Source organism: Aspergillus karnatakaensis (genome assembly GCF_047715665.1).
Source record: "Aspergillus karnatakaensis strain CBS 102800 unplaced genomic scaffold BJY04scaffold_48, whole genome shotgun sequence".
Classification (NCBI taxonomy): Eukaryota; Fungi; Ascomycota; class Eurotiomycetes; order Eurotiales; family Aspergillaceae; genus Aspergillus; species Aspergillus karnatakaensis.
Window position 1 is genome coordinate 167201 of NW_027395760.1, and position 26634 is coordinate 193834.

The 26634-nt window shown below is 51.3% G+C and overlaps 9 protein-coding genes across 9 annotated transcripts; 6 read left to right on the forward strand and 3 right to left on the reverse strand.

Annotated features, from left to right (window-relative positions):
- The first annotated feature begins 3018 nt into the window (after positions 1-3018).
- BJY04DRAFT_196523 (uncharacterized protein) lies at positions 3019-3485 on the forward strand. Its single transcript, XM_073712355.1, has one exon. It carries the CDS (start codon positions 3199-3201, stop codon positions 3412-3414), a length of 216 nt encoding a protein of 71 aa, XP_073568029.1. The 5' UTR covers positions 3019-3198; the 3' UTR covers positions 3415-3485.
- A 1656-nt stretch (positions 3486-5141) lies between these two features.
- BJY04DRAFT_209424 (Six-hairpin glycosidase-like protein) lies at positions 5142-9546 on the reverse strand (the record flags this gene model as incomplete). Its single annotated transcript, XM_073714124.1, has 11 exons — positions 5142-5429; positions 5484-5605; positions 5700-6186; positions 6241-6695; positions 6745-7057; positions 7134-7197; positions 7530-8101; positions 8154-8791; positions 8839-8935; positions 8985-9271; positions 9318-9546. The coding sequence occupies 11 exons, from the start codon at positions 9544-9546 to the stop codon at positions 5142-5144; spliced, it is 3552 nt and encodes a 1183-aa protein (XP_073568030.1).
- A 3051-nt stretch (positions 9547-12597) lies between these two features.
- BJY04DRAFT_196538 (putative MFS peptide transporter) lies at positions 12598-14804 on the forward strand. Its single transcript, XM_073712356.1, has 3 exons — positions 12598-12995; positions 13049-13171; positions 13221-14804. The coding sequence occupies exons 1-3, from the start codon at positions 12671-12673 to the stop codon at positions 14645-14647; spliced, it is 1875 nt and encodes a 624-aa protein (XP_073568031.1). The 5' UTR covers positions 12598-12670; the 3' UTR covers positions 14648-14804.
- A 699-nt stretch (positions 14805-15503) lies between these two features.
- BJY04DRAFT_209426 (Zn(II)2Cys6 transcription factor) lies at positions 15504-17745 on the forward strand (the record flags this gene model as incomplete). Its single annotated transcript, XM_073714125.1, has 3 exons — positions 15504-16147; positions 16199-16633; positions 16686-17745. 3 exons carry the CDS (start codon positions 15504-15506, stop codon positions 17743-17745), a joined length of 2139 nt encoding a protein of 712 aa, XP_073568032.1.
- A 15-nt stretch (positions 17746-17760) lies between these two features.
- On the reverse strand, positions 17761-18994 carry BJY04DRAFT_196542 (putative MFS transporter). Its single transcript, XM_073712357.1, has 2 exons — positions 17964-18994; positions 17761-17915 (listed from the first exon to the last, which is right to left on the reverse strand). The coding sequence occupies exons 1-2, from the start codon at positions 18939-18941 to the stop codon at positions 17889-17891; spliced, it is 1005 nt and encodes a 334-aa protein (XP_073568033.1). The 5' UTR covers positions 18942-18994; the 3' UTR covers positions 17761-17888.
- A 933-nt stretch (positions 18995-19927) lies between these two features.
- BJY04DRAFT_221370 (putative extracellular lipase) lies at positions 19928-21614 on the forward strand (the record flags this gene model as incomplete). Its single annotated transcript, XM_073717102.1, has 2 exons — positions 19928-20533; positions 20580-21614. 2 exons carry the CDS (start codon positions 19928-19930, stop codon positions 21612-21614), a joined length of 1641 nt encoding a protein of 546 aa, XP_073568034.1.
- A 415-nt stretch (positions 21615-22029) lies between these two features.
- Positions 22030-23301, forward strand: BJY04DRAFT_196545 (putative 1-aminocyclopropane-1-carboxylate deaminase). The gene has a single exon (XM_073712358.1). The coding sequence runs from the start codon at positions 22185-22187 to the stop codon at positions 23229-23231; it is 1047 nt and encodes a 348-aa protein (XP_073568035.1). The 5' UTR covers positions 22030-22184; the 3' UTR covers positions 23232-23301.
- Positions 23297-25048, reverse strand: BJY04DRAFT_115164 (flavin-containing monooxygenase). Its single transcript, XM_073708227.1, has one exon. It carries the CDS (start codon positions 24820-24822, stop codon positions 23362-23364), a length of 1461 nt encoding a protein of 486 aa, XP_073568036.1. The 5' UTR covers positions 24823-25048; the 3' UTR covers positions 23297-23361.
- On the forward strand, positions 25049-26543 carry BJY04DRAFT_115165 (lipase/thioesterase family protein). Its single transcript, XM_073708228.1, has 3 exons — positions 25049-25456; positions 25510-25655; positions 25713-26543. The coding sequence occupies exons 1-3, from the start codon at positions 25275-25277 to the stop codon at positions 26450-26452; spliced, it is 1068 nt and encodes a 355-aa protein (XP_073568037.1). The 5' UTR covers positions 25049-25274; the 3' UTR covers positions 26453-26543.
- Positions 26544-26634: the final 91 nt, after the last annotated feature.

Consider the following 26634-nt stretch of genomic DNA (forward strand, 5'->3'; position numbering starts at 1 on the left):
GCATAGAACCGAGACTGCAAACGCCGCGCCGAATTCGAAACGCTGCAAGCCTAGTGGAACGATGCCGGCCGCGCTTCAAGAACATCAGGTACTGGCTCCCTCGATGCGCCCATGCAAACGGACAGAGGTGTAGCCCTGGTCCTTGCAACAGTGACTGGGATTGCGTTTTCTGGAGTGCAACATTATATACAAAATGTGTCTCACAACACAAGTTTTCTTGCGTAACCTAGACTGTCACAAGTATCTCAGAGAGTCTGTGCTTCCAAGATTGCGACCTTGGGTATCTACTTTCGTGAAGCTATCCCTTCGCTTGCTTCATCAACAGAATAAATCAATATAAAAACCCACTCCTCCCCTTCCAGAAGTCCTGTTTCATCACGCTTATGATTATAATTATATTCCTTTCACCTGCACTGATCCTGTGTGGATTTCCACACTTCTCTATATTATCGTACCCTTTCCATGCGAGCTCATGGATCCCAACTATATTTCCACTTTCTATACTCTTATATTTATATACCTTGGCTGCGCACTTCTTACACCTCCTATAATACTCCCAAACTACCAGACTAGTATATCAGTAAGTGTCATTCCATCGTGCTGCACCTTCAAAACCTAATTACTAAACGTCTCAATACTTTTAGCCCGACGAATCTTTCTTCCACATACCCGGCTGGCAACTACCGCAAGCTGTCTTCCGGAAGCATTCGCGCTTACCGATCGATGTCATCTCGCTGGTTGAGACGAGGCAGATAGTTCGGTCCACCTTGAACTGATCGTCCTAACCTCTGTCGCCAATCCGTTTCTATATCATGTCGATACAAAACCCAGCCACGATTATCCAATCACTCGACCGAGAAAACCCGTACAAGATGATAAATATCGGATGCAACTTGGTCAAGGCCCTGGGTATAGACATCAACTTTACCCGAACGACCAACCGACACCTCGCTCGAAAGATCAACACTGCAGAAACTTACTGTTTCAACAATCATTGCGCGCTCAATCTCGCATCGAAATTCCATGACGAAGTGTTACAACTCGTTACAACCCCAGTTCCGACTTTCCAGGCTCTTTGAAGTACTCAGAAGTCCCGCCGAGTGTCCGTTTCTTAAATAATGTTCCTGATCTTCTTTTCCATGTCATGTCTGTCCGGCGGAACAGCAAACCAGATCAACCGAGACTGCGCAATGTGCCTAGAAGCTCTACTTACAGCACGTCAGATCCATCCTACTCCCATTTTATGATCTTGTTCATGGCTAACCGAGCGTATCTGATTAGAAATGGTCGACGAACGACTGCTGCCGGTTATCAGTCACGACACTGGACTCGAGGTCAGCATGTGGCGCCTTACGACAATTGGCATATCGGAGAGAACAGCTGGAGCTTGACACCAAAACGAAATTGGGGAGTGACATCGACTGTGGAGAACCCTCTGACACAGACTCAGTCGAGCTCGAGTGGCCGATCTCACGAGGCAAGCATTCTCCCATTTGAGCGAGGCGTCGATGTTGAGCTTTGAGTCCTAACGTTACAGCGTTTTACCTTCTTAAGCAACAGTATGCCATCCAAGTTATTGGGGATACTCTCTCCTTCATAGGAATGAAGGTGTCATTGTACTGCCGGCTAGATATCGCGCCGTGGTTTAGGTGCTGAAGCCAGCAATCTCATAATCACCAGCGTCAGCTCAGAGAAATGGTACGTTCACCAGGAGAGACACTCAGTTCAGTTTCTCTGGAGATCTGTCTAGTCCACGGTCCAGTTTCCATATCCGCTTCAATGCCAGTTCTCTGAGTGCGCTACACATTTCAAAGACAGAAGACCGCCGAGGGCCTTTCAACCTATATAATGAACAACAAATATTTGTTGCAACATGGACGTGCCGCAGATACCTACACCTACATCGCCTATGTTTTGCGACGTGCCACCACTTGACTCCCACGACCCCCGCGTCAGTCAACCTGGGTGCCTCCTAAAAATGTCCCTCGCGCTTGCATAATATGATCGAGCGTATGCGTTGCTTAATGACATTATTATCTCATCCTTGGGACTTTCTGTGTGCTTTGATACGCAGATTTATGTCTCGCTTCAGCACGGGTGCTCTCGCAGATCGACGCCCAGTATCAGCCATCCCAACCGAATTGTTTCCGAAAACAAGCCTGCAACCAGCGGTACTGGACATCTAACACGAAATATTCTCCAGCTCCGTCTGTCTAAAGCCGGGGGTATGCGGGGGCTTCTGGGTTTTGGCCCACTGTATTGCGCTGGCCTACAACAAGGGCTTGACAGTGGTAGGAGGGGTTGGACAGTTGGACCGGATGGCCACCCGCATCCACGAATATGGTTGAGCGACGCAGATCCGATTCCATTGAAGTGGACTTCAGGCTGGCTGGCCTAAGGCCCCCTGACAGTTCGTTCTGCGGAGATGGAGACTTCCTGTTTTCTTTCCATCATTGGCGACTACGCTCCGGGTGTATGCGACAAGTTTGAGAAGGCCTACAAACAAGAGACTGGGAAAAGGCTAATGACTATCACCATACCCAACTTTAAATAACGTTACGGCCCGACGCGATTGGCCTCGTGAAAGCTGGAGTTCAACGACCGGATTGCAATCACCCTCTGAGCTTGACCTGTCTAGGGTTATTTACAAGCGCATGCGGATGAAATAAGCAATCCAGCTCAACTAAGGTCTGCCAATGAAGGCAAGATCAAGAGGGCCCTTGATGTACCCATTACCACTTTTGCGGCTTACACATACCTTCCCACACTCCGTTGTGTTGATTGTTCGCCTTGCACGCCACCAGCGCCCGAGAACGTCTTCCAATGGCCTCTTCCATTCGAATCGCGGATACGCCGGTTGACTTCGCTCAACAACAAATTGGTGGCTACAGGGGCAAGCTATGGTGTGTCTTCTGTCAAGGAGTGCTGTTATTGCGTGCATGCTCGAATCAGAGTCGGACGGGACGTCCTTATGAAGAAACGTATCTCTAGCTGGAACAACCACCGACACAGGAATATGTCACGCTCTAGCTACCTTACTCCGTGGTGCGGGCAGGTATTGCCAAGCGGGCGGGTAAGACTGCTATACCTTGCCCATACTTCATCGATACATCGACCATAGTCACTTGAGATATTGCTACCAACACTTTGTTCTGCAATAACCTTAAGTCGCGGGGCTGGGACAAGGTCCCAAGCCTGATGTCACTCGCAAGGGATGGATCTCGGGCACGACGATGGGGGTATCAGATTTATACACACACTGACAGCTTCCAGTCCACATGGTTCAAGCTCATGCTTGATCCTGAGGCCGACTTTGCACAATTCCAGAGTGGCGACTTGGAAACTGCCACTGGCACTGGAATTCGCCGGTTGCTTCCCTGGGCTCAACGCCCGCTAAAAGAAAGTGAGGGTTGACCGCAGCCATGGCTAAAGCCCATCCTCAACAATCCGAGAGGAATCCCCAATTTGCCCCAGCCTTATTGAGTTCATCAGCTGCAGACCCTTGTGACTCACAATCGGTTCTATCGCAGTTCTGGTTCTTGCTTTTGTGGGAAATTGCTACCTCCAGCAGACAGTTATCATTGCAGTCTGAACAGCCGGCATGTTCAGTGTTCTGCGCATAGACTCGGTGTATGCTATACATGAGTCGGCCTCCTGGGGGCGCTCGTTCTGTCTGCTTTTGGGAGGCTTGTCTTGTAAACGGATCGGTTTCTTTTCGCGCGCAGCAGGCATTTTAACCAAGTCCGTCGGATCTGGCCTGTGATCTGTGTACTAATTACGATCTGCTTTCAAATGTACCCTGAGCTTCGCATTGGACTTCCCAATCGTTATGAAACCATCCACCCTTGGGCCAACTGAGGCGATCATGGTACGCCGCACTCAGGTGTTGCAAAAGACTCGGAAAACTACCAGACTTTCTTGATGGCGACGAATCAGTGGGGTAGATTAGGGAACCACCATTGTCGGGCAAAATCGAAGCAATTGATGCTATAGCGGGTGCGCTCCTGTCGATTTCCGAACTTGGCCTGTGGTTGGAGAGTCAGCTCACCGCGGCCATCAACCAGATGTACCCAGTCGTCGATGTCAAGATAAAAATATCCGCTTGAACTCTTATGATCTTACAGTACTAGCACACTAGGACTTGGCTTCGGTGACTTTCTCTCTTCTCCGTCTATCAGCATTGATTAGGATCCGTGAGGGCTAATATGCTGGACTATGCAGGGTGGCACTGGAATAGATTCATTCGTTGACTCTTATTCATCCCAGTTCAAGGAACTAGGAGGATGTAAATCAGATGTGTCTCGGAAAGTTCCTGTCTACGCTAAATTCGGTCTCGGAGGATGCGAAAAAGGTGCCGAATATCAAGGGGCTCGACGCAATCACCCTCCCCTCCACCTGCCAAATCGCAAAAACAACCCTCGAGTATTACGCCGCACTCAAAAAAACCCAATCCACCATGCCAATCCACATATCAATCCACATGCGTATCATCGACGGGCAGGACTCCGCGGCGCGCGAAATCAACGTCCTACGCAGGTGGGCGGCCATGGAGCCCTGGAACCGGGCCGTGGGGGGTTGGATCCTATGAAGAAGTTCTTTATCACGTAGTGGAAATTGCGAGGCTGTTGGAGGATAATATGTGGAGGTTGAAACATCGTGAGTTTTCCTTCTCCTTTTCTTTTTGCCTCTTTATATATATCGTTGAGGTTTGGAAGAGGCTGTGCTGCCCTTTATTTGGGATTAGGGATGGATGTTTACCAGGGTACTAGGTCTTTCCGCCTGTGACGGCTGTCGTGACTCACGACGAAATATATCACCTCGCTGTGCTGGGACAATAGTGTCTCCCTGTAAGAAAATCTTGGTAAAACGTTCACCGTACCGCTATGGCGCTCGAGTGCGCCTTCCGAGGCCGTGGCAGCATTGCTGCATGTGTTTTTTCTAACGGGTGTCCGTTTGACTGCTTCTGTTCCGTACTCATTGGCACCATTACCGATATCTTTTTAGACTGGCAGTTTGTTTATCACCCGAGTGGTCATTGTACCTAGCGCTGGAACGCAGCACATTGAAGTGTAGTATAGTTATAACATGTGATACTAGATTACTTATAACTAAACTCTAGCTGTCCTTCCGTCCCATCTTCTCTATATCAACTCCTTGACATCCCCCCACTGCGGCCCCTCCGCCCAAATCAAGTATCCATTCTCGCAAACCGAGTACTCCACGCTCGGCAACTGCGCATAAAACTCGTCATACCCGCTACTCAGCGCATCGGATAGAGTCAGCACCGATCCATCAGGGTGAAGCTCATCCCAGGGCTTGATGCAAGTCTTTCCAGCGCAGGACTTGAGAACGAGGAGGAGGGCGTCGAGACGGGAGAGGACCCGGGGAGAGGTCGTCGCGTAGATGTTGTGGATCTGGTAGGGGTCTCTCTGGAGGTCCATTAGCTATAACATTACGCCCATTGAGTGGAGGGGAGCACGTACGTGGAGATCGTATAGTTCATGCTCGTTTGTGCACCAGACGGCGTAGAACAGGTTGTATTCTTCGCTGATTAGGCGGATGGATTTGTAGGTGTTGTTGGGCATGCGGTGGTTCCCTTGAGGGGCTGTATAATTCGGGTTTTCATTAGCTTTTTGTTGTACTCTCAGAATATACACCACTTCGAGGGCGAGATAGAAAGGGTGTTAAGTCAAACTTACAAAGGTTCGCGTAATCCCCCTCAAGCACTGATAATCCCCAATACTCAACCGTAACATGCTCATGTTTGACTGCCTGAGAATTATTCCTAATCCTCAACGGCGTGCCATCAAAGTCACCTCGTAGCGGCAGACCAACAAGCTCAAACACCGTCGGCGCGAAATCAATATGCGTCGTGACATCTGTTTCCTTTTGGCCGGGCTTAATTCCTGGACCACGCACGAAGAACGGCACGCGGATGTCCTCGTCGTAGCTGGTGGACTTCCCGGGCGGCAGCCGGTGGTGTCCGATGTGGAAGCCGTTGTCGGAGGAGTAGATGATGTAAGTATTTTCCAATTGATCTGCGTCTTCGAGCCTTGTAAGGAGGTTGTCGACGAGTTCATCGACGCCTTGCAGGGCGCGAAGCCGTTGGCGGTAGAAGTGGTCTTCATAGTCGACGACGGTTTGGTTTTGATGCTGGAGGTCGTTTATCCAGCTAGGACCGGTTTGCTAGGTCTCGAATCAGTCTTCTTTTCGTTTTTGTTGGTAGTTCGGGGATATTACGTTTAGGGGATTGAAGGATGGGACTCGCGGAACTTTGGCGTCGGGAAAAAGGTGGGCGTGCCGGGGGGCTGGAATAGGTTCTTTGGGTGGTGAGCCTCGCTCGAAGTGCGGTGCGATCGGCGCGACCGTTAAGAAGAATGGTCGACTCTTGTCTGCTAGGGCATCGTCAAGGAAGCCCAGGGCTTTTTCTTCAGTGACATCTGTGGTGTAGTGGCCTTCGTAGCTCCTCGGGGGGTCGTGGTTTCGTTGGTAGGAAGAGTTCCAGTAGGAATAAGTGAAAGGATCGAGGAGAAAGTCTGAGCCGTTGAAGCCCTTAACGAATGGGTCGTTGTAGGTGTCGACGCTGTGGGAGTTGAACAGTTTCCCGACGTAGTAGGTGTTGTACCCTGCATTCTGTAGCCAGACTGGGAACCAATCTTCATTGAAGCCTTGCGAAATGAACTTGGGGTAGCCGCCTGGGGCCGTTAGGCATGAGCATTTGGATTTCGTCTAAAGGTCACATACCGTATGGGGGTGAAACATCGGTAACGTTGGTGTTGTGTGCCTGCTTCCCTGTCCAAAGACTAACGCGCGAAGGACAGCAAAGGGAAGTCGTAACAAAGTGGTTCGTAAAGTCGATTCCTTGATCCCGGATGCGACTGCTAACAATCGGCATATACTCGACCGAGTTCAAGGTCAGGTCCTGATCGTCGGTGAACACGAACAGAAAGTTCGGCCGGCTTTTAGGGCTCGGTGATGGGGAGGGTGAAGGCAAAGGCGAGCTTGATTGAGCTTCGGCAAAGGCCGAAAGCCCAGCAAGGGCCGCCAAATTGCAAAACTTCATGGTATTCGTGCCGAATGCTAGCTTTGACTGCTTTGCGTCACAGCGAGGGACGATCCTGCAGCATTTATACTTCGGCTGCATGATCGGCGCTTGCGATTCCATAGATCCAAATGACGCCATCGGCAAGCTCCACCCTGGAGTGTCGCTTCGGTAGACAACAATCTATGTGCCGTGCTGAACAGGATTTGGTGTATGCGATTCGCCATGCGAGATGCCTGTACTTACTGAGTCCAAGCCTTGATAGGTAGTGAGCCGCCGAAGCGTTGCCGTTAGCGATTAGAATGCTAGCCGCGGCCCGCACTCAAAATCTTGGAGGCTTGAACGGACTGCAGAATGGTACTGGAATAGGAAAGACAATAATCACACTGACATTGATCTCATTTGCTCCTGCCAATGATTATGAGTAGCGAAGCAAGTACGTACTTTGACAGCAGAATCACATCATCGCCAGACCTCCCTTCTATACAGTGAGGTCACTCCACAGGCGGCCGGAACCTCCAGTTGCCGATTGACGCTCCCTTCCCAGACGACATTCCCTCCCGTCACTCTAGCATATTTGTACTCGAGTACTTGGCCCGCGGGTATCCTCACGGTCGCATACCATATCGGTTGCGACGATGTATAGCGATCGGCGCGTAAAGTCAATCCTCTCAAGGGGTCCCAGTTGCCAAAGAAATCACCTGAACCGATCACCCGTATGTCTTCCCCCCAAACTGTTGAGGCAGTTACCTCAAAAGTAACCGAGACTGTTACTGGCGTTTTACATGGCTCGGGCGGTGTGGTTGGTTGTCCGCTGATGGGTGGCCATGCCGTGATCGTAGCAAGACTGTACGTTCCTTCAGCGCCGCCAACCGAGCACGTATCTGGAACACTAGGAGTCCCTGGGCGTCCCCATGGCAGTGGTGTAGTTCCATTTCGGCGGCGACTCACGGTCAACAGCGATGCGTACGACCATGCCAGATCATGAGCTGATTGGGGTGAGCCGTCGAATCGAGAGAACTGCTCCGAAAGAGATCCATTAATCGAGGCGTACGTTTTCTGGCATAGTCAATTAACCGAGCTTATCTTGGATTCTCTAGAATTCACCCACCACAATCCGCACAAAGCCATCGGCATACGTTCGAACAGCATCCAGGAGTTGGTGATAAGTCTCCATTGACGACGGGTACCATCCGGGCACTATAGATGGATGAAGGGCCTGGAAGAACTGAAGCGAGGTTTGTGTAACAGTAACGGCTTCTATACGCTCCCATTGGTATATCGCGTCATAAAGCTGCTCGGCTGCAGCAAGTGTGGTCAAGAACCATGGATTACCTCCGGCATACTGGTCCTCGGGGTATCGACCAAGAGCTGCAGCTTGGTCTTGGCTGCGGTCTGCGTTGAGTTCATATAGGTCACGAAATACATCTGTTACCTTGTAATGGTTGGCCAAGGCACGATCAGAACACGGTTGAAAGGTGATGTCGTCGCAGCCGCTACGAGGATTGAAGGTATAGATGATGCCGAGCAGCGTGCTGGTGTCTTTGCCACTTCGGCCGCCGTCGAGGTTGCTCCGAATAAGTCTTCCGGTCCAAAAGGATTGTAATAAACACAGTACTTGTGGTGCTTGGGACTCACAAACTGAGCAGGAAAGTCCCAACGCTCGTGCAAACAGGTCTCCTTCGACGAGAGCACGATAGGTGACAGTATGTGTAAAAAAGGATCGCCCGTAGAGCTCCTCCCAAAGGTCTGCGAATGTCAGTCTAAGAAAACTATTGATGAGTTGAAGAACTCACCAAAACCTGACTGGTTCCAATACTGCGCGACGTACGACAGATCGTTGCGTATTACAGGCCACACAAGGTCGGTGGTAATCTCGTGGTATCCGTGACTCTGCCATGGTCAGCCACGAATTGACACATGGGCCCGGCCATCAGATTACCAGTAACCACCAGCCTAATTCGACCATGGTAGTCGCGCGCAATGCAGGGCCATCTCGCTGAGGTCGACCCCAGGTTCCTGTAAAAGGCGTCTCATCCGCCAGGAATTTAGGTTCACCAAGCCCTTGCCCATCGGCCAATCCGCCGCTCGGGTTTTCCACTCCTTGTATCCTAGCCTGAGAAGAGATCCACGCCTGGATTATGGGCAGAAGATGAGAATCGCCTGCTCGAAATATCTCTACTAATACCCTCATTACTAAGCCCGAGTCGCGCGTCCATGTAAAAAAGTCTTATGCCGTTAGTAAAGAGTCCAGCATCGAGTCCTGGGCACATACAATCTGGGTCTGCCCGGCTAGGGCTGGCAACGAGTACGCCCGGCGTTGCTCCCTCCGCCCATTCACCATTCTCACCGATCATGTCGATGATGGCGTTGTGAGCGACGGTCACTTCGCTTGCGAGCCAGCTGTCGAGCTCGGGTGTCGTGGGAGTGCGGGGTGCATGTGTTACCCATAGTGTCAACACTCCCAGGGCGAAGAAGTTGAAAAATAGCGAGAGAATGGGCATTTTAGAGTATAAAACGATTTAGAAAAACAAGGAACAGATTTAAAGATAGTTGCCTTTGCTAGGGGGCCTCCAGCGATGAAATGGCAGATGGTCGGAGTTGGTGAGGAGAAGTCGAGAAGTCAGGTCAAGTGATACCTACGCGGCGTAAGACCTGTCACCACCTCGTAAATACTAGGTACAAGTCATTTCCAAGCAGTATGATACTTTGCAGACCAAGCTTTTCTGCAGCTATATTTTATCTCTCCAAGGAAACTTACTTTTCAATCCACCAGTCGGTACTGTGAACACACCGTTAGTGTGCAGCTCTGCATAGAAAGCAACTTTGTACGCATGAGCTACTGCAGATAGCTTACCGTTGGTTCTCCGTACGCTGATTCTACTAGTATTGAGCTTGGGTTGGATCAGCGTCGAAGGTCAAACTTATGGTGGCATTTAGGCCGTATGCCGCATCTGACTGGGTAAAGCACAGGGTGATAGTAGCGGAAGTCACCCTGTTATACCAAGTTGCCGCTAACAAGCATAACTCAAACACTCCCCAGATATGTCGTTATAATAGTCTCAAGCGATCTATCTTAGTTCGCTTTCTAGCTCTCGCTACGGGTACCCTTATCGCAGCCGCAACCCCGACTTCCGGCACCGTCTCATCCTCATCCTCTCGCGGTCCGATCGCAAGCCAATAGAGCTTACGCCTCTACTCAAGGCCATTCCGGTTCCAGTCAGTACTGTAGCCTCTTGTTCCACCCCGCCGACCTAGATAACTAGTCAAGTTGTCGCGAGCCTCCGAGCGTTCCGCTCGTTGGGCGGATCCAATAGGAGTTGTTGGACCCGATAATGGCAGCAGGAGTTCAGAAACCCATCACAATTGGCATAGCGAGTATCGGTGATGGCACTCGTCGCGCGCCGCCACTATGCTTCAAGGTTAGTCGCTCATAGCAGAACGCTGTCGAAGCGCTTTGAACTCGTTTTTCCCGGATACCCTGGGATAGTACACTGCAGGATTTGCGGTTCACTGACTACCCGTAACGAACGAGATTTGGTTGATGAAGATCGCATAGCATGATGTGTCATAGAGCGGAGACGGCGTCGAGAAATTTCGTTCAAAGAGCAAGAAATCAAACAATACAGCTCATATGTGCATCAAATGGTCAGGTCAACTTTTAACAGCTTGTCGGACCATTGTCATCGCCATTCTTGGGACAAAAGACGTGCTTCTCAGATCGGGATATCAGCGGATCATGATCGGAACGGCGAAATCCGTCCTTGATCGGCGCTGATCAGCTCATGATCGTCTATCAGGGTCTGCTTGAGAGTGCTGAACGTGGCTCCCTTCTGAAGGGGAAGGGCTCGGAAAGAGTGTTTGAGAACTGCATCTGTGTCGCACAGAAAATCAGCAAGCTTCCTCTCGTTGTGAGACAACTCGAATTAGGGGAGAACTAGTTCGGACTTAGCTGCTATACCGAAATTGCATCACATTTCGGTCGAGAGACCGTGTCTGTGGGCCGATTCCTTCCAACCACTGAGTCTGTCGGCCACACTATCTCTCACACAAAAGACACGCCACCCTTTGATATCAGCTTCGGAGCTCAGACTGCGTTGTTCGGTGGTGTGGTTCGCAGCTGCGCCATCAGATGGAGGTTCAAAGAGACTCAGAGAGTCGGGGTAACCGAGGATTGCCGCCGCCACATGCGAGATAAGGGGAGTTTATTCAAACGGCTTACTCTTGCTATCAAGCGTAATAGCAATTGGTCAGGCACGGCTGGGGGCCGCATCCTTTGACAGGAAGTGGGCCTCCCCAGACTGGAGAATGCCACTCTACAATCATACCTCGTGCTTTAGGAAGTGAGAGACGTTCTTGTGGAAGCTTATCTCCAACGACTAGTCAGGCGCGCGGCGTTTCTCCTCTCCTTGAACACGCCCAGGCGACTTATCTCCAACTCTCCGTCGTCGATATTGATTCTTGAATTTCTTGAGGTTCTTGACCGTTGACCGGCCCACACTGTGGATGACCCTGAGCCAGGTAGAGCTAGATAACTGAGCAGTGTTCGTATCAGCCAGAAAGCAGCGTGAAACCATCCCAACGACAATGCTACTTAGCAATATTCGCCAGCGATGAGGAGATCCGCGAGACGAAACGAGTGGAGAGGAGGGAAGAGCGTACTCCGAGTAGGCGGGCTGGGGGGCCTGTCCTACGGTCCTACCGAGGTGGAATGGATTATTTGGAGGGATTGTATTATCAAAGAGAAATTCATTCACTTGCGGAAAGTGCTTGGCAGATCTTGGCTAAGACAGTATCGCAAGGAAGAGGGAGAGGATTAGTTATCAGGAGGTCAGACAGAGGCAAATGTTTTAATGTACGAGCGAGAGCGATACCAGTGATTTTTCCTCCAGGATCATGGACAGCGAGACAGGATCCCTAACATTAATGACTATCAGTGAACTAGCATGGCCAGCTTTCCCCGAGTCCAATTGATTGAGTTCGAATCCCTGCAGGTCGAGGTCGCATCGACCGCCCCTCGAGTCATGATTGGTGGCGCCAAGCATCATGGTTACACTGGAGTGCAGCAGCCAAGACCTGTGCTTGATTCCGCCACTCGGACACAGCCAATCAGCAAGAATCAGCACTGATAACCGCCAAGTCAGGTGGCTTCAGCTCCCCTCTTATCGGCTCTCCACCCTCCATTGCAAAGAGCACTGAAGCCTCAAGGCCAGGAACCAAGACCATATTGACCTTCCAGAACGGACCTAGACGCCTGTTTGGCGATGTTGGCAGCGCGCTATCCCTTCTCTGTAGTCGGTTACAGCCGGTCGCCAGGCTGGGCATTGATATGCACTCAATCTTGAACACCAATTCGGGTGTTTGCCCCGGCATGGTGCCATCGGAAATTATTCCACAGCAGTGAATTCCAGCCTGTTGGTCTCTGGCACGCGATAACCGTCCACTTCAGTTTTGCGCCTGTACTCTGATTCGCTGGATGAACAGATTTTCTTTTTTAGTGTTACCCCCAGTCCTCGCACCTTAAAAGCTGTCTCGCTTCCCCGCTGTCCTGGACATTCTTTCTTTTCCTCGTGGGACTTCTTTCTCAAGAATCTTGTCTGTAGATTCGTTTATACGGAGACTGTCACCATGAGCAACCCTGCCGATACCGCGGAGATCGGCGACGTCGTCGCCGCCAAGGTCAGCAAGACCACGGGCCCTGAGGTGCCTCTTCCCTCTGAGAAGGAGCTCACCAGGGAGCCCAGCATCGCCGAGGTTCCCGCCACCAAGCCCGAGTACCCTGCCGGACACCCTATGGCCGGCGAGGAGAATGAGGGTCTGCACAAGGTGTACCCAACCAGGGAGGAGATGCAGACTCTCCGCCGCGTTGCTCGCCCGCTGAACTGGATCACCTTTTCCGTGGCCTTCGTCGAGCTGTGCGAGCGTTTCTCTTACTACGGAACTACTGCTGTTTGTACGAACTGCCTTCCAAAACGCAAATTCAATGTGCTTCGCTAACCGCAACAGTCGTCAACTTCATTCAGCAGCCTCTTCCCCCCGGTTCGACCACTGGTGCTCTCGTTGATGGGCGTTCCAACGTTCCTGGTGCCTTGGGTATGGGCCAGCAGGCCTCTACTGGTTTGACTTTGTGTACGTCGCACACGCTCCGGATACAACCGCTCTTAAGCTAACTTCCCAGTCAACTCTTTCTGGTCCTACATCATGCCCCTTGCTGGTGCCTTCATGGCTGATCAATACTGGGGTCGTTATCGCACAATCATGTTCTCCATCGGTGCCGCCCTGATCGGTCACTGTATCCTGATTGTCTCCGCTATTCCCCAGGTCATCTCAAACCCCAACGGTGCCATTGGTGCTTTCTCTATTGGTCTCATCATCATGGGTATTGGTACCGGTGGTTTCAAGTCCAACATCTCTGCCCTGATCGCCGAACAATACCCCGACGAGCAGGCTCATATCAAGGTTCTGCCCGACGGTGAGCGTGTGATTGTGGACCCCGCTGCCACGACTGCTCGTATTTACCTCTACTTCTACCTCATGATTAACGTCGGTTCCCTTACTGGACAGATCAGTATGGTTTACGCCGAGCGTGAAGTTGGTTTCTGGCTATCGTTCCTGCTGCCCACCATCATGTTCTGCTTCTCTCCTCTTGTGCTTTACCTCTGCCGCAACAAGTACTACCTTGTGCCCCCGACTGGCTCTGTTTACACCCAAGCCTACCGCTTGATCCGCCTCGCCTGCAGCAAGCATTGGAGGGGCACTTTCCCTCTGCTCAAAAAGAATGGCACTCCTTTCTGGGACACTGTCAAGCCTAGCACTCTCGGAAGCGACCGCCCTACCTGGATGACCTTTGACGATGAGTGGGTTGATGAGGTTGCCCGTGGTCTCAAGGCCTGTCGAGTCTTCCTCTGGTACCCCCTGTACTGGCTCGCCTACAACCAAATGCTTAACAACCTCACCTCTCAGGCTGCGACGATGGAGCTGAACGGTGTTCCCAACGACATCATCAACAACTTTAACCCACTCGCCCTGATCATCTTCATCCCTATCTTTGACCACGTCCTTTACCCTGGTCTTCGCAAGATGGGAATCAACTTCACCCCGCTCAAGCGTATCACAGCCGGTTTCTTCATGGCTGGAGCCGGTATGATTGTTGCTACCGTCACCCAGCACTACATTTACCAAAAGAGTGCGTGCGGTAAGCACGCCAACACCTGTCTCACGGAACAGAACTTGCACTCTCCCATCTCTGTTTGGGTTCAGGCTCTCACCTACATCCTCGGTGGTATCTCCGAGATTCTGGCCTCCGTCACCTCTCTGGAGTACGCCTTCACCAAGGCCCCCAAGAACATGCGTTCTTTGGTCCAGGCCGTTGCACTGTTCATGAACGCTTTCTCCTCCGCCATCGGTCAGGCCCTTGTTGGTTTGTCCGAGGATCCCCTGCTTGTGTGGAATTACGCCGTTGTTGCTATTCTCGCCTTTGTCGGTGGTATTGGCTTCTGGATCTCCAACTACAAGCTGGATCGCCAGGAAGACGAGCTCAACACTCTCCCCACCTCTCGTTATGAGGGCACGGCGGCTAAGGGTGATGAGGAGGCTCGTAGTTAAATAACCTTTTCTTAATTGTTGATATGAGATGATCATGTCATGTCGCTATGATATATGATGCATGATGGCAATCATGATCTATGTGCGGATTTTAATCTACTCAGGTAGTATAACGATGTTTCTACCCTTAATACTCAATTCCACGTAGTCCAGGTCTAATCTCAGGCTCTTCATTGTACCATGTAAGCGCAATCCATCGTCAAGCAAATTTCCGGCGCGTATCATCGGCTATCGGTCCTCATGCGATGGTAGAGTCGGACTCTTTAGGAGCGAGTGAACACCAATATACACTCAAATGGGCTGGTTTCCAGTGTTCATTAATACCCTAACCAAACTTCGAGCTATATGTAACTCGTTGTCGTGTCGTTAGTCGTTGTACGGAGCTGTTGGGGTGCGCCGGAGGACCCATAGTATATATATAAATGCAAATCGAGCTAGGCCTCCGACAGTATGGCCCGCAATTTACCACGGGCTATATATCTATATAGAACCATGATCCTTCATGTAATATTACGTGGCGAAGATGCTCTTGAGCTTTCCTTTTTCTCGAGACAAAGGTGTCCAGCTGTTTACGGATATTCTGCTTGTCACGTGGCTGAGTTGAGGTGCTTTCCGATCGGGGAAGCTCTGTTGTTATCTTTTCCCTCGCGCTGGATCTCCAAAACTCCAACTCCCCCTGAAAGCTTTTGCTCATTTCTATGTTCAGGCTTCGCCCAAATCACTGACTCGGTAGACCGTGATGCGGTACAGATGAACTCCTTTTTAGTCGGTGTTTAAGCTCTGGTGGAGAGGGCAAGTTTTCCGTCGGGTTCCTTCTGCCCAAAGCACCGCCAGCCTCCACTCGACTCACGCAATCATGTCGAATTCATCAGGGTCTACGAACCCAGTTACTCCTATATCTCCAGTCTCTGCGCGACCATACCGATCACATAAGATCCCTGCCTGCGATTTTTGTCGGAAGCGGAGGAGTCGATGCACGCAGGAGAACGCCGATCAGCCATGTCTTTTGTGTCGCATGCATGGGGCAACGTGTTCGAGGGCTAGTAATAGGCCCACTGCAACGGCAAAGAGGCGACGGCTGTCAAGTCATTTACCCCAAGAAAGTGAGACACAGCAGGGATCTGTTCGGTCGCCTACGACCGGAGACCCTGAATATGCGGAGAGCGCCACTCATCAGTCGACCGGGCGTACCTCTGCACCAACGCCCGGTTTCGCTCAGAATGATTCGTCGAACCAATCCGGTCATATCGTTGGCCCAGCCATGGCTCGCGACGCACAGGTCCTGGAGCGATGCATGTCGTCGATCTATAGCACGGCCGTTTCCTACGCCAGGCCCAACCCGTATAGCGTTTACTCCGACGATACCCGCAATCCGGTCATCTACATGAAAGTTCCTCGGCAGCGCAACATTGTACCTTCAGGGAACGGCACTGCGGGGTTTAGGCAATTTGAGGCAATGGATAAAGTCATCGAGCCGTTGGGGTCGGAGTTGTGCAATGTGTATGTACTGTACCTTTCGTGGGGATGAAAGCTTTGAACTAATTCTCGCAGCTACTTCAAGGAAATTCATCCACCGTTCCCCATTCTAGACGAAAAGACAGTCATTGAGGCCTATCAACAAGATGGCCTACCATACTCGCTTGCTTGTGAGATATACGCGTGCTCGCTGATACTATGGAAAACATCACGAAAGATCACCGCCACTGGGCGCCCAGTCCCGGATATTCGATACCTGTGGAATTTGACCGTCAGTGCGATGAATGATGACTTTCTAAGTCCCAACTTTTCTACAGTCTTGGCTTGCATCCTGGATTTACTCGGCCGACCGATTACTTCCATTACTTACAATGCCGTCAATATTGGCCGCGTTGTTGCACTCGCTCAGAGCTTGGGGTTGAACCGCAATCCCTCCACATGGGGCCTTGATCGGCGACAGAAAAGCTTGCGGATACGGACTTGGTGGGGGATCCTAATCCATGACCAGTGGTAAGTATGCATTCTTGGCAGGTGTAAGATACGAAAGTGCTAACTGGTTAAGGGCGAGTCTTTCTCATGGTACCCCTCCACACATACATAAATCAGTATGGGATGTACCTCTACCGGACTCTGATTCGCTGCTTGTTGACATTGCACAAGGCCAGGACTTCCCGCCAGATGCGCGAATACAAGGAGCCCACTCTTTTGTCGCTCTATGTTCGCTCACTACTATCCTCGGGCAAATACTGCCTTTGATCTACGCACTGGAGATCCAGCCTTTAGAAATCTCCTTTCGGTCCCTACGGCGGCACGAGACCACCCTTAACGAGTGGGAAGAGAGCTTACCATCGTGGCTACGACCAACTTCACCTAACTTTAGAAGAAAAGCGGCGGGTGCTCTGAACTTGCAGGTCTCCTTCCTTGCAGTCAAGCTCTGCCTCTCCAGAATTGCACTTCTGGAAATGCATCGGTCAAATGATTCACCCCTCGACGAAGACAAATTGTATTATCGGTCGAGGTGTCGGAAGGCAGCCAGAGCCATTGTGGATTTCGTTGTAAATCTGACAGAAGAAGAGACCACGGCCTTTTGGCTGCCTTATACCGCCTATCATTTCACATCAGCAGCAACTATGACTCTTCGCGCAGCGCTAGAAGCCGAAGGCGCCGATACAGCCCAGGAATGTGTGACAAGCGCGAAGAAGTTGATTGATTTTCTTCGCAAGATGAAGGATGATGTGAATTGGGACCTCGGCGACATCTGCCTAGGACAATGTGAGGCCGTTGTTGACAGGTTGTGCGATATCAATTACTTGGAGATATGGCGCAAGAATCCCCACGGGGGCCAACACCCGATGGTAGAACCCTATCAAGGAAGCAATAATCTTTCAGGAAGCCACTTACCCGCCCATGTCACATCAGTGGCCACCGAAGGCCATCCTGAGGTCGCGTTTCAGCATTCTAACCATGCCATTGGTGGGAATCCCGCTTTGGATGGGATGGACGACCCGGCCTTCGTTCAGGCCTTCATGACATTCGGGTCCATTCCAGGTGTGATGACCGAGTATCCGGCTTTTCCAGATCTTTGGCAGATGCCGGATGACTACAACTACCGCGGGTTTTAACGCCGAAGAATATTGTGTGATCAAAGATTCGCGTCCAATGGTATTCATTCCGCAATTCATTATTGACAGCCAACGCTAGAAATAGCTAAAACCAACAGCGCTCCGAATGATAGATCCTCTTATTACTCAGCCCACCTTCCGCCTTAAAGCACGTACCGGAAATGGGGGTTCTGTCGGTATGTTAGTATTTTGATCTGGAAGGAGAATGAGAACCATACTTCAAAGTCCGTCAAGTCAGCAAGCTCGTCTACCACTGGTACCTGCCCTTTGGCCGCAGCTGCGTCCCTCTTCTTATTCCGATAAGTCAACAAGAGCCGCAGTGCGACAGCCAACACGGCCTGTGCGGAGGAGCAAGCCAGGATGACCCTACACCCCGTGGGGTAGGTGGGAGCCTCTTCCGCTAGAAATGCGTGCGGCCCGATGATGTTGCCAGCACAGTACGCCAGAAAGACCAAGGCAACACTGGTGACGCGCTTTGTGTAGCCTCCCAGATTGGTCGCAGGCATTTGGAGTGCTAGCACTAAACTACACACATAAGCTCCCACGATATAGTAGCCAAATAGGACTGCTATTTTTTGAGTCTCGTGAGAGAGCTTCCACAACATGCAGCAACCGACGATGGTCGGCATCAAATACACAAACATCACAATTGTGCGGCAGTTGGGAACCCGCGATGCTATAAATGTTCCCGAGAGGACCCAGAGAAGTTGAAAGGCACCAAATGGAATGCCGAGGGCGACTGTCTCAAGAGCATCGCCGGTGAGGCCCTTGATGATGAGCTTGCTGAAGTTGGCGATGCCGCCGTTGATGGTTTCATTCAGTAGCATGAAGATAAAGAGGATCCACACTTGAGGGTCGATCAGAGCTTCACGGATTTGATACCATTTAATTTGATGGTTGAGGATACCTGTGCGAGCTAGTCGACCGCGACCGATTAGAAGAGCCTTCTCCTCAAGAGTGAATCTTTTCGCGGTGATGATGTTGTCAGGGAGGAAGTACAGCATGGTGAAGCCCCATAGCACGGTGATGCCGCCGAGAATGAGATAGATCGCCCTCCAAACAGCAATGGTCTTGATTTGCCCGATCCCGAATGTCAAAATCCCCCCGACCATGGCGCCTAGACCGTTGCAGCTATAGAAGATACCTGCGCGAAATGGTTGCTCGGAGCGGGTGTACCACATGCCCACAATCATCATGAAACAGTTCGTGATCGGAGACTCGAAAACACCCAGGAGGAAGCGGCAAATCGCCATTCCCGCAAACGAGTTGCAGGCTGCGGTGATCATGAGCATTGCCCCCCAGGCAATGATATTTCCCGAGACCACCTTAGCCATCCTAGTCTTTTGTGCAAGAAATGTCCATGGGTATTCGGCAGTGAGATAAGCGAAATAAAAAATACTGGCGAGCCAGCTATACTGATCACTTGACATGTTGGTCGATGGTAACAGATCGAAAACAGCGGAATAGGCTAGGGCTGACTTGTCGATATATTGAAGCATATACGTGCCTGCTAGCAGCGGCAGAAGAATGAGGTCAACCTTGCGCACGAGGGCCTTGTTGCGTGCCTCGTCATTCAGGAACCCCTGGAGGTCATCGTTTGTGAAGCCATTCTGCCTGAGGAAGACTTCGCCTTGGTCTAGATCGGTGATGGTTCCTATCTGAACATCTTTCTCCGCCACGTCGCTGGTTGGCGGGATGACCTTGATATCACCCATCTGGAACTCGACAAAACGAAGACAGTTTGCGGATATTTTATACAGTGACCATGGATTGAAGTATCGACAAGGGGTTTTTATACCACTCCAAACGGCCGACCGTTCGCCTATCTCTCGCAGATAACAATACTGCCACGGCCAGATAGCGTTTTCTTTAATAACAGCTTAATGGCAAGGAGATCATCACGGCTTATCTATGGGGGGGCGGAGAATATGGCTGAGGTGTTTTCCGGTATCTACACGGCTGTTTTTGCGGGGTAGCTACCTACTCCAACTCTTATGTCTCCAACGGATCCTTTCCGAGACCAGCACGTCAAGGAGCAACGATTGCTCGCCTTTATTGGAGGATAAGTAGGACCTTATTCCCCAATACCTTGTCCGTCGGTCCTACTTCTGCCTCCGATATAACTGTGCCTACGATATCAACCACCGCTCGCCCACCAACAACATTCATTCACACAGCAAACATGGCTTCTGAAACTACAAGACCTGCAATAACCCTTCGACAGGGTAAAGTAGTTGGAGTGCAGCTTCAAAATGACTTTCCCCAGCCTGTTGACGCCTTCTTCCGGATCCCTTATGCTCAACCTCCGATTGGTGACTTGCGCTTCAGGCCTGCTGTCAAAGTTCTCGATTCCACTGAGACTATTGATGGTTCAAAGTACGGACCCATTGCCCCAGGAAAGGCTTTGCTGGCGGGACCTGAGCTTGAACAGAGTGAAGATTGCCTGACTGCAAATGTTTTCCGGCCGTCAAAGAAGCAAGGCGAGAACGAGAAACTGCCCGTAGCTATATACATCCATGGCGGTGCGTTCAATCGAGGATCGGCAGCGATGCACAAGACAGCGTCAATGGTCGTTTGGTCGCAAGAACCGTTCGTTGCTGTGAGCTTTGGTTACCGCATTGGAGCGCTCGGATTCCTCCCATCTACTGTGACACAAAAGGAGGGGCTGTTGAACTTAGGTCTGCGTGACCAAGTGGTTTTGTTCGAATGGGTGCAGGAAAATATCTCACGGTTCGGCGGTGATCCAGGAAATGTCACATTGTTCGGCCTCTCTGCTGGAGCGCACTCGGTAAGACGCGAAGCCTGCTGTCTCTCAACCACTAACACCTGTCTAGATCGGACATCATCTTCTGAACTATGGTGAAGGCAAGACCCCGCTATTTCACCGTGTCATCCTCGAATCCGGATCTCCTACATCTCGGGCCGTCCGCCCCTATGATGCCCAGATTCACGAACAGCAATTTGGCGATTTCCTTCAAGAAGTCGGTTTGCCGCCCAGCACTCCTGATTTCAAGATCTTTCCATTTCTACGCACTCTGCCAAGCTCTGTTGTCACGAATGCTCAAACGACTGTCTTTGACAAATACAATCCATCTCTCCGTTGGGCCTTCCAGCCGGTGATTGATGGAGACATCATTCCCCGCAAACCTCTTGACGCGTGGACCACTGGAAAATGGCACAAAGTCCCTGTTATGACCGGCTTCAACTCAAACGAGGGAACCATGTATGTCAATAAAGAGATGGCAGAGCCTGGCCAGTTTCGAGAATTCTGGCACGAGTTGCTCCCGCAGCTTTCTCCCTCTGATCTTGACACTATTGACCGACTGTATCCTGATCCAAGCGTCGACTCGTCTTCACCCTACGTCGAGACCCGGGAAGGCCATGGGTTGGGTCCTCAATATAAACGTATTGAAGCAGCCTATGGCCACTACGCATACGTCGCTCCCGCGCGCCAAACCGCACATTTTGCCGCGTCTGGACAAGAGGCTCCTGTGTATCTCTACAACTGGGCCCTCCCAAGAACAATTGTCGGTCGCGCAAATCACGGCGACAACATGTACTATGAAACCTACAACACCGACATCACCAGCATCTCCGAATCGCAAAAGGAACTCTCGGGTACGCTGCACGCGTACATCACCAGCTTCATCACTCAGGGGGACCCAAATGCCGTTCCCGGCCGGTATGCTGAGCGACCGGAGTGGAAGCCTTATGACCCAGAGAATCCTGGAATTCTGATATTCGGCGAGGGGAATGAGGAGCTTATCGGTGGGGATGTTGCCCCTCCAGCGAAGTTTGTGGACGATAAGTGGGCACAAGAGGAAACGAAGTTTTGGTGGGAGAAGGTGCCGATTTCGCAGCTGGCGTAGGAGTGGGTTCGTCACGCAATATTTAGCGGATAGTATTCTGCTGTAAAGATTAATGCTATTATAGCTAGACATTCAATATAAAGGAAGCAAGACAAATCTATATATATCGAGATTTCGAGTATCAGCCACTACATGTAGAATTACATGTTCGATTCTCAAAAAGAATAAGCACCTGTACCTTGAGAGCTTGAACGCTGATTTACGCGACAAGTGTTCTCCGTCGCGAAACTCCGACGGCTGAGGCAAGAAAACACAGCTGTTTATTGGTTAAGTAAATTGATAAGCCAAAAACCACCAATGAGATCTTGAGCATTCCGTCGGAAAGTTACCAAGATCAGTTTCCCTACAGTAAGTCTTTCCGTCAATGCCCCTCCAACTGTATACTATACAGCATAGCTCTCAGGGCAAGCTACCCCTCACCTCAATCGCAATCGTGGCTCGTAGTCACCATATATACCCCATGTTCACCCCTCCAAGACTTTGTCTGCCCTTGCTTTTATCTCTTTCCTCTCCTCCCATCTTCCTCACTTGATAAACACCTCCCGATCCAATCACTCAACACCAACCACAATGTCACCAACATCAATCCCGCTCCCCGAACCCTTCTCCTCCATTCCACGCGAAACTCTAACCCTGGGCCCCTCCCCCATCCACGCCCTTCCACGCATCTCCTCCGCCCTCGGCGGCAAAGTCAACATCTACGCGAAACGCGAAGACCTAAACTCCGCGCTCGCCTTCGGCGGAAACAAGACCCGCAAACTCGAGTATCTTGCCTCAGATGCCCTCGCGCAGGGCGCAGACACCCTCGTCTCAATCGGTGGCGTCCAATCAAACCACACACGCCAGGTCACAGCCGTCGGCGCGAAACTAGGACTGAAGGTTGCCCTTGTGCAGGAGAAATGGGTCGACTGGACGGATCCGGTGTATGATAAGGCCGGGAATATCCAGCTGAGTCGGTTGATGGGGGGTGATGTGAGGCTTGATCAGAGCGGGTTTGGGATCGAGCATAAGGAGACGCTGGCGAAGTTGAAGGAGGAGATTGAAGGACGGGGAGGGAAGCCGTATTATATTCCTGCGGGGGCGAGTGACCATCCGCTTGGGGGGTTGGGGTTTGCGAGGTGGGCGTTTGAGGTTGTGGAGCAGGAGAAGGAGCTTGGGGTGTTTTTTGATACGGTCATTGTGTGTGCGGTTACGGGGAGTACGATGGCGGGGATGGTTGCTGGGTTTAAGCTTGCGGAGAAGAATGGGGCGAAGAAGAGGAGGGTTATTGGGATTGATGCCTCTGCGACGGTGAAGCAGACGTTTGATCAAGTGCTCCGTATCGCCAAGTTTACTGGTGTTAAGATCGGTCTGTCGGAGGATGATATTACGGAGGCTGATATTGAGCTGGATGATCGGTACCATGGGGGTGTGTATGGTATTCCGGATGAGAGGACGATCGAGGCGATTAAGTTTGGGGCAAGCACTGAGGCGTTCATCACGGATCCGGTGTATGAAGGCAAGAGTTTGGCGGGGTTAATGGAGTTGGTGAAGAATGGGGAGATCCAGGAGGGGTCGAATGTGCTCTATGCACACCTTGGGGGGCAGTTGGCGCTAAACGCTTATACTAGTATGTAATTTTAGTTTATTCTATTTCATAGTCATAGATCGGAGAATTTACCCGGGCACTATATCAGATCATCAATTGCATTGTGTCATATATATACGGTATCAGCATTAAACATAAAAAGGTTATACAAAAGTGGTATCACTGCGTCTTCTTCTCCCCGATATACTCCATGTTTTCTTCCAAGTTGCCGTACTTGGCAAACCAGAGATCATTAAAATAATTGTCTCGTGGCACCCATGGGCCTCGGTCTGCCGCCCGTGGCAGGTCCTTCTCTGCCTTTGTCACGTATGTCGAGGAGAGGTTGAGCAAACGGCGGGGCTGGATGTTTTTCTCATGAGCGGGGGACAGACGAGGCACAACGGCTGTATGACCGCGACTTTCGAGATTCTTGAGTAGCCGACAGAGCGCAAGGGCCGAGGCATCTGCACCAAGTGTCCACGAAGCATTTGTGTAGCCGATGAGAAACGCCGCATTGGGCATGTCCTGAAGCATCATGCCGTGCCAGATGAATTTCTCATTCAGATGCACAGGCACCCCGTCCACGCTGATAGATGCACCTCCTGCAATTCTCAGTTTCAGACCCGTTGCCGGGACGATGATGTCGGCGCTCAGGAATTCGCCCGATTTGAGTTGAACGCCCTTCGGCGCGACGTTGGCGATGGTGTCCGTCTTCACTGCCGCTTTTCCTGTATGTAGACTATCGAAGAAATCACCATTGGGTGTGATGCACAGCCGCTGATCCCAAGGGTTATATCTTGGGCGGAAGTGGGGGTCCCAGGGAACGTTCTTGGGGAGGAGGGCCTTGGTTCGGACACGGAGGATGAATCGCGCAAGCAGCGGGAATGCCTGGCAAAACAAGAAGAAAAGACGCGAGGTTATCATCCAGCTGATGCGGATGATACGGCGGGCAATGAATCCAGGAAGAATCCGGCTCACCAGGGGCCGACGGTTAGGCAAAGCGAGGATGTACGTTGGACTTCGCTGGACCATGGTGACATGCTGTGCTTTCTCAATGAGATTCGGGAGCAGGGTGATGGCAGTCGCACCACTACCGATGATAACAACGCGCTTGTCGGCGTAGTCCAAGTCTTCAGGCCAGAATTGAGGGTGGATAATCTGGCCGCTGAAGTGATCGAGGCCAGGGATGTCCGCCTGAAGAGGAGTGTGATAATCGTAATAACCCGTCCCAAAAATGACGAAACGGGCGGAAATGGCTCTCATCTGTTCATTGGTGGTGTCTTCAACTGACAGAGACCAGGTGCTGTCGGATGAAGACCAGTCGGCGCCGCGAAGACGCTGCTGATACTGGATGTGGCGATCGATGCCATACTGTGCGGTTGTGCGCTTGAGATAATTGACAATGGCTGGGCCTTCAGCAATGGCATTATCTTGGTCCCAGGGATGCCATGCAAAGCCAAATGTAAATAGATCAGAGTCGGAGCGAATGCCAGGATACTTGAAGAGATCCCAAGTACCACCCAGGTTATTGCGGGCCTCGAGGATGGTGTAGCGGAGGTGAGGAAGTTGAGTTTGCAGGCGATAGGCGGCATTGATCCCGGAAATCCCTGCGCCCACAATCACCACGTCGTAGTCCGTCATCTTGTCACCAATTTGAGCCCTTACAATGCTAGTAAGAAAAAGAAAGGACGCCCTGTCTGAAACAAGTATCAAGCTTTCTCCGAACAGGCGGATTTATATAGGGAGATCGCCCTCTCGCTATGGAGACCTATACAGGCCGAGGTATGTGACCATACCCGATTTGGAAATCTCTGCGAGGCCTTTTGAGCCGAGGACCCCAGAACGATCACAGACAATTCCACCCCAGTTTCAACTTTCAGAAGTGCGAGATGCGAGATTGTTGAGATACAATTTCTCGAAACAGTAATCTTTGCGTAGGCCGCAACTCACTCACATGCCGCGCCCTCCTAGGTTCGCTCGGCTCAACCAGTTGTGCCTTCCATAGGCATGAGGATCGTTCCCTCCCTATATCACGTAGAAAAAAGGGGAGAGATAGAACATCAACCCAATCGACAGATCAGGCCACGCGCAAAATGCTCACTATCGCTCAGAAACTCGACTATATCCCCGCGCTGGCGTCTACCGCGCTCACCTTTGTGTGGGCAGTGGTGATCCTCGTGTTTCGCGCGCCGCAGTATCCCACCCACTGGCTGTTGCACATTGGCTATGCCGTGTTTCGCAAGCTAACTTCGCGTCTGTCGGCGGCCCAGATGCAGTATGTGCCTTATATGTGCTACACTTTAGATCGCGGTGAATTAATGTGATTAGATATGTCCTCCCGACCACCAACCTCGTGTACAACCGCTACATCCGCTCCGTGCGACAGAAGCCTCTGACCGTGACACTCGACCATGGCGCCATGGGCCACTGGATTGGAAATCCCGGTGCAAAGAACATCCTTGTCTGGTATCACGGTGCGTCGCTTGTTTTCTAGATCTTGCAGCAGAGACCTGGTAACTAATTCTCGATAGGCGGCGGCTTCGCGCTCCCCGCGAATATGGGCTACTTTAAGTTCTGGGCTCAAATTGTCGCAGACGCCGAACGCAACGGCAAATCCCTTGCAATCTTTGCCCTGACATATACCCTCGCCCCCGTAGCTACGTATCCAACGCAGCTTCGACAAGCTGTCGAGGCTCTGCGCTACATTCTTGTCGAGAAACGCCACCCAGCGAGCAACGTCATCCTGGGTGGCGACTCTGCCGGAGGCAACCTGGTCGGCGGTGTTCTGTCGCATCTCGCACACACTCATCCAGAAATTGATCCGCTAAAGCTCAACGAGGGCGAACGTATCGCTGGAGCAGTCCTTATTGCCCCATGGGTCATTCTGCAACCCGATCTGACCGGGCGCACTATAGACTCTCGCGGCGATTTGATTACTGAAGTTGTCGGGCCCCTCTGGGGCGGCGGATATATTGGGAAAGCGCCGAAGGATTTCTTCACGGATCTATGTGATGCGCCGCCGGAATGGTTTGCTAAGTTCCCGATCCGTAAGATCTTAGTATGTGGCGGCGAACGTGAGATCCTCCTACCCGTGATCGAGGAGTTTGTGGAGAAACTGCGCGCGGGTTTCAAAGGGGATGTCGAATTCTGTGTCGGCAAGGGTGAAGGCCATGTCGCCCCGGTTTATAACCTCTATCTTGGTGATAAGAGAGAGACGCAGCAAGGTGCGAAGGCGAAGCTGTTCATCCAGCAGCTGTTGGAAAAGATGTAGTTACGCAAGCTTGTCTCGCAAAATGAAGCGGGAGTACTTTAACGATGTACCTTATGATTTATACCCAAATATAATTATCATGACACGAGAGGTAGTGGGAATAAGCATAGTCAATTATTCAAGGGTCCAGATCGGAAAATGTCAGTCAGCATCGGCGCACAATCACCCGTCGTCAGCAGCTT

What these genes read in the sequence shown, in the direction of transcription:
- BJY04DRAFT_196523 (XM_073712355.1), top strand. Translation starts at nt 3,199, where the DNA reads ATGTCACTCGCAAGGGATGGATCTCGGGCACGACGATGGGGGTATCAG.
- BJY04DRAFT_196542 (XM_073712357.1), bottom strand. Translation starts at nt 18,941, where the DNA reads ATGATGATTGTGGGCATGTGGTACACCCGCTCCGAGCAACCATTTCGC. An exon ending in CTGACTTGACGGACTTTGAA is followed by an intron (nt 17,916 to 17,963) that starts GTATGGTTCTCA and finishes ACATACCGACAG; the next exon opens with AACCCCCATTTCCGGTACGT.
- BJY04DRAFT_196538 (XM_073712356.1), top strand. Translation starts at nt 12,671, where the DNA reads ATGAGCAACCCTGCCGATACCGCGGAGATCGGCGACGTCGTCGCCGCC. An exon ending in CTACGGAACTACTGCTGTTT is followed by an intron (nt 12,996 to 13,048) that starts GTACGAACTGCC and finishes TAACCGCAACAG; the next exon opens with TCGTCAACTTCATTCAGCAG. An exon ending in CTCTACTGGTTTGACTTTGT is followed by an intron (nt 13,172 to 13,220) that starts GTACGTCGCACA and finishes CTAACTTCCCAG; the next exon opens with TCAACTCTTTCTGGTCCTAC.
- BJY04DRAFT_115164 (XM_073708227.1), bottom strand. Translation starts at nt 24,822, where the DNA reads ATGACGGACTACGACGTGGTGATTGTGGGCGCAGGGATTTCCGGGATC.
- BJY04DRAFT_115165 (XM_073708228.1), top strand. Translation starts at nt 25,275, where the DNA reads ATGCTCACTATCGCTCAGAAACTCGACTATATCCCCGCGCTGGCGTCT. An exon ending in CTGTCGGCGGCCCAGATGCA is followed by an intron (nt 25,457 to 25,509) that starts GTATGTGCCTTA and finishes TAATGTGATTAG; the next exon opens with ATATGTCCTCCCGACCACCA. An exon ending in CATCCTTGTCTGGTATCACG is followed by an intron (nt 25,656 to 25,712) that starts GTGCGTCGCTTG and finishes AATTCTCGATAG; the next exon opens with GCGGCGGCTTCGCGCTCCCC.
- BJY04DRAFT_196545 (XM_073712358.1), top strand. Translation starts at nt 22,185, where the DNA reads ATGTCACCAACATCAATCCCGCTCCCCGAACCCTTCTCCTCCATTCCA.